General features: G+C 37.2%; 1 protein-coding gene across 1 annotated transcript; it reads left to right on the plus strand.

Moving 5' to 3' along the window:
- Positions 1-8,531: 8,531 nt before the first annotated feature.
- On the plus strand, positions 8,532-10,116 carry LOC121999964 (basic leucine zipper 61-like). Its single transcript, XM_042554559.1, has 4 exons — positions 8,532-9,208; positions 9,285-9,375; positions 9,477-9,603; positions 9,715-10,116. Exons 1-4 carry the CDS (start codon positions 8,754-8,756, stop codon positions 9,846-9,848), a joined length of 807 nt encoding a protein of 268 aa, XP_042410493.1. The 5' UTR covers positions 8,532-8,753; the 3' UTR covers positions 9,849-10,116.
- Positions 10,117-11,600: the final 1,484 nt, after the last annotated feature.

Here is an 11,600-nt window from a genome sequence, read left to right on the forward strand (position 1 = left end):
TTTGTGTGTCATATATTATAAATCATATATTGTTATTTATTAATTTTTTATTTAATATATCTATATATTTTTCATTTAATATTTTAATTAATTTATGATTTTGATTTTATTTATTTATAATTTTTAATTAATAAATTTATGATTTTAGTTTAATTATAATCATTTCTCTATTTTTAACTTATCCCAAATATAATTATTTTTAAAAGAAAAAAAATCATTTTAATTATTATTAACTATTTATGAAATAAAATATTATAATTAAATATTACACCAAATAATTTATTTTTAATTATTTATAAATAATCACTTTCAAGAGAAAAAAAATAGATTTAAAAACTCAAATATATTTTTAAATTAAAAATCCCAAACTTCACTTACACAATCATAAAATCTCTTTTTAATTAGATTTTTAATTTTACAAATCTTTCACAAAATTTGCATCGGAGATTCTCGTCATCATCAGCGTAAGTTACTTAATTTGTGGGTCCTACATTACAAATCATACATCTTTATTTTTATTTTTATTTTTTCATTTAATATCTCATATAATTTTTACTTAATATTTTATTTAATTCTCATCTTTAAATTAATTTATTTGTAATTTTTAATTAATAAATTAATAAACTTATTATTTTTAATTTAATTTAATTTGTAATTTTTATTTAATATTTAATTAACTTATGAATTTTAATTTAATTATAGTCATTTGTATTTTTTTTAACTTACCAAATATATTTATTTTTAAAAGGAAAGTATATAATTTAACTATTAAATAAAATATTTAATGATTTTAAAAAAATCAAACATGCCATATTAGTTTTTCAATGATTAATGGCTCCATTTTCAATAGAAAAAAACAAATTTGAAATATCAAACCTGCTTTTAAAATAAAAACCTCAAAACTTATGTCTCCACTCATTAAAGTTTTTTTGTTGAGCTTTTTCAACTTTACAAACCTGTTAAAAAAACTACATTGGAGATGCTCTAATTTGTACGTCGGATCATATCAAAATCTATTCAAAATTAACTATAATTTTTCTTGGATTTACCTTCCCATATAAATTATAATTTTAGGTCGAGACAGATGGTAGGAGGCCATCGACGATGGACGGGTCTCCTCTTACTTGGCACCATACAATTTACCTATCGCCGATGGCCTTCAGCCATTTGTCTTAATCTAAAATTATAATCTAAATGGAAAAATAAATTCAGAAGAGATCATAATTAATTTTGACTAGATTATGATCATGATTCAATATGTATATTATAGGGAAAAATAACAGAAATTACATACTAGAAGATCCGGGCTCGTTTTTTCCTCCTCTGCATACGCCTCTTTCACGGTTTCATTCTTGCAATTATATCAATCTCAGTTCCTTAGCAACTCATTTCTCCGGTGGTATTTTCTTTGGTTAAAATTTAGAAGGTCGTCTTATTTATTTTTGGATAAATTTATATAGTAGTAATTATAATTTTCTAACTGTTATTGAATATAATAAATCTGTACTATAATAACTATAATTTTTTAATTATTATAACGTTAAGTGAATGGAAGTGGTAAAGGCGAATATGTTCGTCGTATAAGGAAGATATTTATCTCGGCTATATTGAGATTCGAATTCCAAATTTTATGATGACAACACCTTATGTGTTAGTCATTAGATCATCCCGAGAGGACATAAGTGAACGGATCAAGTTCATATACATAGCAGCTATTGATATGGTGCATAATAGTGGGGTCGGATAGCGGACGTGGTCGGAAGTCAAGCCCACGGGACGGTCAGAAGTCAAGCTCATGAGGCAGTCAAAGTCAAGCTCACGTGGTGGTCAGAAGTCAAGCCTACGTGGTGGTCAAAAGTCCAACATATGTGGAAGTCAAAAGTCTGGCCTACGTGGGGTTCAAAGGGTCAGGTTACAGGATGGTCCTGGTCGGGCACAAGTGACATTCCAGAGTTAAACCTACATGCCAAGTAGGAACTCGGAAGGTAGGACATGCGGGTCGAGATACCCGGACAACGCGTACAAGTCGGGATAGGCAAACCAAGGATTACAGGTCAGGACTTACGGACTTACAGAACAAGATACACAGACAAGGCGTACAGGTCGGGATAGACAAACCAAGGATTACAGATCAGGACTTACAGACTGGCGGAACAGGATACACGGACAAGGCGTACAGGTCGTGATGTGTAAACCAAGGATTACATGTCAGGACTTACGGACTTGCAGAACATGATACATGGGCAAGGAGTACAGGTCGTGATAGGCAAACCAAGGATTATAGGTTAGGACTTATGGACTTGCGGAACAGGATACACGGACAAGGCGTACAAGTCGGGATAGGCAAACCAAGGATTACAGGTCAAGACTTACAGACTGGCAGAACAGGATTCACGGACAAGGCGTACATGTCGTGATGTGCAAACCAAGGATTACATGTCAGGACTTACAGACTTGCGGAACAGGATACACGGGCAAGGAGTACAAGTCGTGATGTGTAAACCAAGGAGTACAGGTCAGGATTTACGGACTTGCAGAACAGGATACACGGACAAGTCGTACATGTCGTGATGTGCAAACCAAGAATTACAGGTCAGGACTTACGAACTTATGGAATAGGATACATGGACAAGGTGTACAGGTCGTGCTGTGCAAACCAAGTATTACATGTCAGGACTTACGGACTTATGGAACGGGATACACGGACAAGGCGTACAGGTCAGAATATATGAACCAAGACTCGCAAAGCAGGATACGCTAACCAAAGACATATAAGTCGAGATATGAGGACTAAGGCTTACAGGTTGGGATCTACAGGACAATATACGCAAAACAAGATACATGGACCAAATACGTACAAGTCAGGATATGTGGACGAAGGCTTACAGGTCAGGATAAGATACAGAACAGTGTCGTGCATACGGGACGAGACTTAAGGAACGATGAGCGAAGGTTTCGATTGGCAGGGCGGTAGGCGCAGGTCTGGATCTACCGAGATAGACCGAATGGTAAATGCAGAGTGGGACGTACTAGTCTAGATTTGCGAGACAACAAACAGGCCAGGGAATGCGCCAAGGAGGGCAGGTCTGTGCATACAGGTCAAGATTTGCAGGTACAAGGACCCAATCAAAGGTTAGCAGATCGGGGCGAGCATACATTATACAACAATCCATCCAGGGAATCGTAACAACCCGTCAGAGAATAGTCACTACATGTCAGGGAATATGCTAACTGTCTAGGGCTCACTGCCCACCGATTCCTCCTTAAACCTATAGGAAGATGTCATATGTCATTCACCGTTAGACAAATCCCCGACACCTGTCAGACTCCAAAAGTACCCCCAGCCATATTGTAACGCCCGCCCTCCCTGCTATCAACAAGGGACGGGGCTACGATACTCTACGCACGTATTACAGCGAAAGACTTAAAATTATTTTTCTTAGCTTAATTAAAACCGAACTACACTAACATGGTTTCATAACATGATAACAAAATAAATAAAAACTTAACATCAAGTCACCCATATTGTATTACATTTCACAAAAACCAAAGCATAGTTCTTAAAGGTTTTAAAGCAGGTTCTTAATTTGTTGCCTAGCCACCGCCACACACATCTTCGTTGCCCCTCCTGCTGCTCCTTTAACTCATCCAGCTTTTTCCTTTATCTGTGGTACAAGGAAAGTAAGCTATGAGCACTCATGGCTCAGTAAGTTCCTTTCTTACTCACTAAAACCAACAATCAGCACATAATCAAATAATGTCTCAACTTAACATAATCTCTACTAGTCATGGCATAACATATCATACTCTTTAAGCATATCATGCAACATAACAAACATTATAACTAGTCATGGCATATCACCTCTTAAAGCATAGCATGAACATAACATAATCATATCATGGCATATCATCTCTTAAAACATAGCATGAAACATAACATAATCATATCATGGCATATCATCTCTTAAAACATAGCATGAAACATAACATAATCATATCATGACATATCTTAAATCATAACCTCAACATAACATAATCATAGATTATATGCATCATGATTTTAAAAACATGTATCCGAAAAACATGTGTATGTCTCATGATCTTTTAAAACCATTTTCTTCTTACATATATATACTTGAACATAATATCAACATATTTAGGGCCCCGGCTTGTACCATACATACATAACATAGATGCGCACGTCCTAAGTATATCCAAGGTAGCAAGTCTTGAATCATACTAGGAACTAGGTCAAGATCACAAAGCATGGCCTAGGGGCGTATTTGAAGAGTCCATCCCTTATTAGCCTAGATCACAAAGCAAGGCTTGGCCTAGATCACAAAGCAAGGCCTAGGGGTGTACTAAGGAGCCCATCCCTTATTAGCCTAGATCACAAAGCAAGGCTTAGCCTAGATCACAAAGCAAGGCCTAGGGACTGATTAGGAGTCCACCCTTGGTACAAGCCTTACAAAGTAAAATAGCATGTATAAAAATGCATCATTTAGTCACATAGCATAGCATAAAAGTATGCATCACTTAGGCATACATTATGTCATAAAAGTATGCATCACTTAGGCATACATCATATCATAAAAAGTATGCATCACTTAGGCATACATCATGTCATAAGAAAGTATGCATCACTTAGGCATACATCATATCATAAAAAGTATGCATCACTTAGGCATACATCATGTCATAAGAAAGTATGCATCACTTAGACATACATCATATCATAAAAAGTATGCATCACTTAGGCATACATCATGTCATAAGAAAAAGTAGGCATATTTTAAACACATAGCACATCATAAAAACATGCATATTCTAAGTACATAGCATATCATTAAAGCATGCATATTTCTACTCACATAGCATATCATAAAAGCATGCATATTCTAAGCACATAGAATATTATTAAAACATGCATATCCCTATCCACATATCATATCATAAAAAGGTATAAATCACAAGCATACATGGTTAAGCATAAGGGTATATCATGTGATTATACTATCATAAGAAACATGGTAACATAGTTAACTTAGGTTCTAAGCTTCCTAAACCCTTGAGTTCCTATCATGGCCGAACCCCCTTAGGTCTCAATTTAGGTAAAAACAACCTCCAAGCATGTGAACCCTAAATCATTATCACATAAATTTCATAGGAAGCATTATAAGCATGAGTAACTTGGTTTCTAAGTTCTCCAAGTCCTTAAACTCATGTGGTCGAACCCTATCAGTATATAAACAAGGTCCCAAATGTCATGAAAGCATGGAAACCCTAAACCATATTTATAGCATTTTTTTCCAAATAGCATAGTAAGCATATTGAGCTAGTTCCTAAGTCCTTCAAGCCCTTAACATATGTCCTAGTCAAACTTTTAACAAATGTTCATTAGGGCTAAAAACAAACATACAAGCATGTGAACTTGAACTAACATCATGTATAAATTCATAACAAGACATCATAAAATAGGTATGGCCGAAACTTACCCTAGCCTCATTTGGGTCACTAAACAACATATAGTATGAGAACTTTGGTTTTCTACTTATCATATTTCATGTAGAGTGACATAAGCATATTTAATTTTTGTTCTAGGGTTTCTAGGGCATTTATCCCTTCATGGCCGAAACACACAATGATCCATTTAGGTCATGGAAAAATTATACAAATATGTGACACAATCAACACCTTATCATATTTTCATAAGAAGCACTTTTAACACATATGGTTTCATTTCTAAGGCCTCTAGGTCTTTTAAACCCTACTTGGCCGAAACTCACAGAATATAAACTTGCTTCAAATAGCCTAAAAGCATGAGAAATTATACAAGTTTCATAGCATGTATAAAGACAAGCATATTAAACATAAATGTGAATTGTGTCTTAGGCTTCCTAGGTTTCTTTCCCTTTTTCTTTTATTTTTCCTTATGGCCGAAACCTACCAATCTCTAAACTCGGTTTTAAGTGGCCTAAATCATGGAAAACCTAAGTAAGTTTTATAGCAAAAATTACTAAGAACATCATATACAAAGTTGGTTCATAAACAAGCTAGGACCCTTGTGAACTTACATGTCATATATCATGTAACTAATTTTCTATACTCAATTTAAACATAAGAGCATTAAACAACTTTCATATCATAATATCACAGAGGTCTTGAGCACATTAGAATTTTGTTCAAGCTTTTCTAAACTATCCATCTTATCATGGCCGAAAATCTAAAACAAGAGTTCATGAATTTCTAGCAATGTACAACATGCAATTCTTTAAGAGAACTCTATATTCTATCATACAAACATGGTTATTTAAATTTAAAGGTCTTCCTAACCCTAAGCCCTTTTCTTGGCCGAAACATATAAATGGATTTCTTTGGTTCTAAGTAACCTTCAAGCAAGAAAACCAATAAAAACCCTTAGTAGTTCATGGGAGAAATTTTGTACTAGTTTAGTTAAACAATATTTTTCCCTAACCTCCTTAACATATTTTTGGCCGAAATTCTAGGGTTAGGTACTTCTCTGATCATGCATCATTTAAGTATAAAAACATGAAGAAAATCCTTCCTACATAGCATAGAAAGAATATCATGAAATAAGGACTTGTTTAAACCATCCTAGATTTGAAAACCCTTTCTTTAGCCGAATTTTCTTAAATTCTTTTCTAGGTTTTCTAATCCTTATAGAATCCGAAAATCACATAAAATCCTTGTACCACAGGTGAGGGGAAGGTTACATCCTTTTCGCTTGTGGATCAAAGGTATGGTGAAGAAGAAGTAGCCTCTTCTTCTAGTTCCTTTTCCTTTGATTCCTTTGCTAAGTCCTCCTTGTATCTTAGGCTTTCTTAGGGAAAAACTTGGCTTTGGGGCCGAAGATGGAGGAGAGGGGACTGTGGTGTTCTCGGTGAGGGAGAGGATGAATGAGAGAAAATGAGAGAAAAATAGGTTTCTCTTTTCTTGCTCCCTTTTATGTTAAGGGGGAAGAAGTAGCAAAATTGATTTTTGCTTTCCTTCTCCCTTAACCCATTTTCTATTTTTCTTACACTTATTTTATTTTCTATTTATTCTCATCATTCATGATAAAATAAGGGGGAATGAATCCCCTTAATCCCTCTTTAAGTTTTCGGCAAAAAACAAAGAGGAAGAGAGAGAGAAAGGGAGGAAGGCAAGTTGCCTTTCTCTTGCTCTTTTCTTGTTTTCTTTTGGCTAGCTTTTACTCTTACCTTTATCATGAGTTTCCCTCCTTTGCTATCAATATTTTCTCTCTATCCCAATTGGTTTCTAATAATTAACTCTATGAATTATAATATAAGAGGTTCAAGGTTCAATCCTTGACCTTCACTTCTTTTTATTTCATTTTATTTCTTTTTGCTTCAACTCACTTCCTATTATTTTTCTAAGGCAAAATCCCACATTCATATATTCATCTTACAAGTTTAGTGGGTATTACACATATAAAAAGGAGGGTTTTGTCTCTACGCAGGTACGCTCACTCGTCTTTTTATTCTCGTCTTTTACTTTTCGTCATTTCACTGTGCTTCTGGGGAAAAAGTACCTGACTTGAGCGTCGGAGGGTCTGATCTGGGGACTTTTTCACTGGTTCTTGGTCTCTAACGTAAGGGGCGGCTTGTCTGAGTGTGCGCAGAACTCTCGCGTCGTCGTCCCCGTCATCACCCTCCGTTATCCACCCATCGGAACCTTTCCAGGAGGTACCCGGTCACCGAGGCGTCTCGGCGATTTTCCGTCAGCACCAGCGACAATGCAGCCAGCCTCTGTCCGACTCAGCTTCCGAACAGGATCGGCTATAATTTAATAATTAGTATAATATAAATATTAAATGAACATGTTACATCTATCAATTATAGTTTTTTAACCACTATATAATATAAATATTGTTGAACAAATTAAGTTGGACTGATTGATTTTAGAGTTTAAATTTGAAATCAATTTATTAAAAAATCAAAATACATCTAATATCATAACTGAAAGCAGTTCTGTAGACTGTAATTTTAAAATTATTATAGGAAAAAGCGATTACGTCCATCTAGTTAGGCTAGGAGCTTCTCACATTCCATCCCAATTACAAATTTAAGTTATAATCAATTATCAAATAATCAAAAAATCAGAGATTTTTTTTTATAAAGACATACATCCATTAAAAATTAATTGTTATCATATTATAATAATTAATCAACTGAACATTCTCAGCTCATAGACAGCTGCGTCATGTAAAAAACGAAGGATGATAAGGAAAGGTGCCCTTTTCATTAATTAAAAAAAAATCCAAAGAGGAACGGTACCGTGATGATTAAAAAGAAAGCCCCTTTGATTTTTAATTTTTTACGGGATGATAATTCTAAATAAATTTCAGGACTGAAATGTAAATTTGGGAACGCGGAGGGTCTTCACATTGCCACGTGGCGTCCGGTTCGTTACTTTTTAAAAAATATATATATATATATTGACGTTTATGTCCTAGGACGCCTCTTTATTGTTGGTCTCGTGCGAGGAAATGAAGTCCTCCGCGCTTTGCTTCCCTCCACATGCCATGGGACATCCATCATCCATAGATAGGCATGCGGGATATAGGTAGATGGAATGGGAGCATGATATAATGCCCCATGCGATGTGCGTCTGCATGGTCATCCATCCATGCCCTTCCGCCACCACCGTCGCTCATTTCCGATGCCCTCTCCTCCTAATTAAAGATACGCACCTTCTTACAGAAAGAGGTCGAGGGGGGGAGTGCCGGCGCAATGGCGCACCTCCCTCCCAAGATCCCTCATTCCGCCATGATCGTCTCCAACGCTAACTGCTGGCCGCCGCCAGAGGGTTTCCTCCTCCCCTCCACCGCCGGCACCGCGCTGCCTCATCGGCCCTCGTGGGTCGACGAGTTCCTCGACTTCTCCGCCGCCAAGCGCAGCCACCACCGCCGCTCCGCCAGCGACTCCGCCGCCTTCCTCGAACATCCCCCTGGAGCCTCCGAAGACTCCGCCTCCGAATTCGACGCCGACCAGCTGCTGTCGCTCTTCTCCGACGACGTCGTCGCGCCCGCGCCCTCCGACCACAACAGCATCAACGGGGACGACGACGATAAGGCGGCCGCGCAGAAGCAGAGTGCCAACGAGGCTCAGAGCGCGTGCCCGGCGGAGCCTCCGCAGCACTCCGCCGGCGCCGATGCCACAATTTCGGATCCTAAGAGGGTCAAAAGGTACGGATTTCAGCAAAATTAACATCGATTAATTTTTGCAGTCGACAGTTTAATTGGGATCAAACTCGTGGAGCAGAATCCTGGCGAATCGGCAGTCGGCGCAGAGGTCGCGGGTGAGGAAGCTTCAATACATCTCCGAGCTCGAGCACAGCGTGACGACGTTGCAGGTAGATATTTACATTTCACTCGTTCGATCCAGTGAATCGATGTCCATATCATCATTGAATATTGATTGATTGATTGATTGGGAACGATCGATCGATCGAAGACGGAAGTGTCGGCATTGTCTCCGCGGGTAGCGTTCTTGGATCAGCAGCGGTCGCTGCTGACGCTGGGCAACAGCCATCTCAAGCAGCGTATCGCCGTATTGGCACAGGACAAGATCTTCAAGGACGGTGAGTTGCTTCTCGGTTATTGTGATTACAAATTTGGAGCTAATTGATTATTTCTTCGAGCTAGCCGATGATTTATGATGTGATTAATATGCGATTAAATGGGATGATCAGCTCATCAAGAGGCGTTGAAGAAGGAGATCGAGAGACTGCGACAAGTCTACCAGCAGCAGAATCTAACGACAATGTTGCCGCCGGCCGCCGAACCAGCCGTCGTCGGCACAGAACAGGAACTCATCACCAGCTGACATCTATTGTTACGTCATGCATGGAGATTTTTTTTTCTTTTTCTTTTTCTTTTTCTTTTTGGGATGAGATTTAAATGTACTTTTTTATATCATTTATTTAAATTTGGCGAAGGGAAAACAAGGGATGGGGACGTGAAACGAGGAAACCAAAAAAAAAAAAAAAAAATTCTGAGCGGTGATCATGATCAAGCTTTCAGAGGGGAGGCATGTAACGGAGCATTTGGTGTAAATTTCTACATGGATTGATTTATCTTTTGCAATTTTTTTAAAAAAAATAGATTTATTTGCCTGGTTTTGGGTTTGTTGATCATCTTTGCTAAAAACAAACAATGACATTCCATTAGAATTTTAATAATACATTGAACTGTTTTCCCTGTTTGTTTCCCATGTCCTGCTATTTTTTATAACTGATGATGGCCATATCTCTCATAAAGGATAAAATTTCTAACTCAACTCAAGAGTTCAGGAGTAACACACACTAAATTAGTTCTAGGGGAAAAAGAATCCTCCTATTCTGACTTTTGTGCCTAAAATAACCTTCCAGGCCACCTCAAGACCTATTGAACTAAGGAGGGATCTAGAGGTAAACTGATTTAGCTGATCCTCCGAGATAGTGAAAGAAAAACTAAATTGAGAATTAAATCTGCATAAGCTAAAGCTCAGTGACAAAATGTCCATAAAAATTAGAACAGCCTCCAACAATTTAAAACTTAAAACCATCAGAAAGTAGTGCATATAATAAACAAAATTATGACTCGTATATGAAGATTTTGAGGAGCTCTTCCTGCTCACAGGCTGCATGTGAGATGCACTAGCTCTGAGATTCCTACAAATCAGACGCATGTGAAGCTGCTGCAAGTTGTATAGAAGTGGTACCATCAATGATCAGCATGTGGATTGATGGATGCATCGTCTTAGGTGACTCCACCTTGCGACACAAGACGAGATTTATATTTTTCTATAGTCGAGCTGTTTACAATGCTTGGATCATACCTGTGTAGATTTTTTTATATATAAAAAAAAGGAGAAAAAAGACACTGGTACAGTGTTTTTGCGGGAAAGGAATATATCAATTGCAGAACAAGTTGGATCCTGGCTGACTTGAAATCAAACCTGCACCTGTTGACAAGATTTCCCATTCATCATTGGGTGACTTTATCCACTTGAGAGCTCTGCTCCAATCTTTATCAGAAGCAAGTGGAGAGGTTATATTTCCTGGGTGTGAATTATAAATATCTTTAGATCAAGTATACATAAAACGATACAGAGATTTTCAACTTGTTTCCTACATGAAAAAAATCTACAGAAGAAATGTTTGAGACATAACTTGAGGGTTTCATTCAGTTTAGGTAACAAGAAAATCCTAACTGTAACTCAGTGCTTATATCATATTCTCAGTATTTTAACGGGAAGACATGACATAGATTTTACATTTTATCCAAAAAAATCTCTAGCCCATTTTGTATCAAGTGAACTATCAAACCACTGAACAGGCTCAGTTGCATTGTCTCTTAGCCAATCTATGCAATAACAAATTCAGACCTCACTGAAATAATAAGACAAAAGAATCAAATTGAAAGACATGGTTCACGCAGTACAGAATGTGTGCACAACATAGTTGTTGACAACATTTGAGCATGAAGACTCAGAAATGTAACCTACAAAACCTAGTTTTATGACGCCTTATAGACCACAATACTTGCTGACTAGTAATGTAACTTAGAAGGCCCTAAACGCTAATAATCAGCTAAT

The sequence above is a fragment of the Zingiber officinale genome, chromosome 7A (assembly GCF_018446385.1).
Source record: "Zingiber officinale cultivar Zhangliang chromosome 7A, Zo_v1.1, whole genome shotgun sequence".
Classification (NCBI taxonomy): Eukaryota; Viridiplantae; Streptophyta; class Magnoliopsida; order Zingiberales; family Zingiberaceae; genus Zingiber; species Zingiber officinale.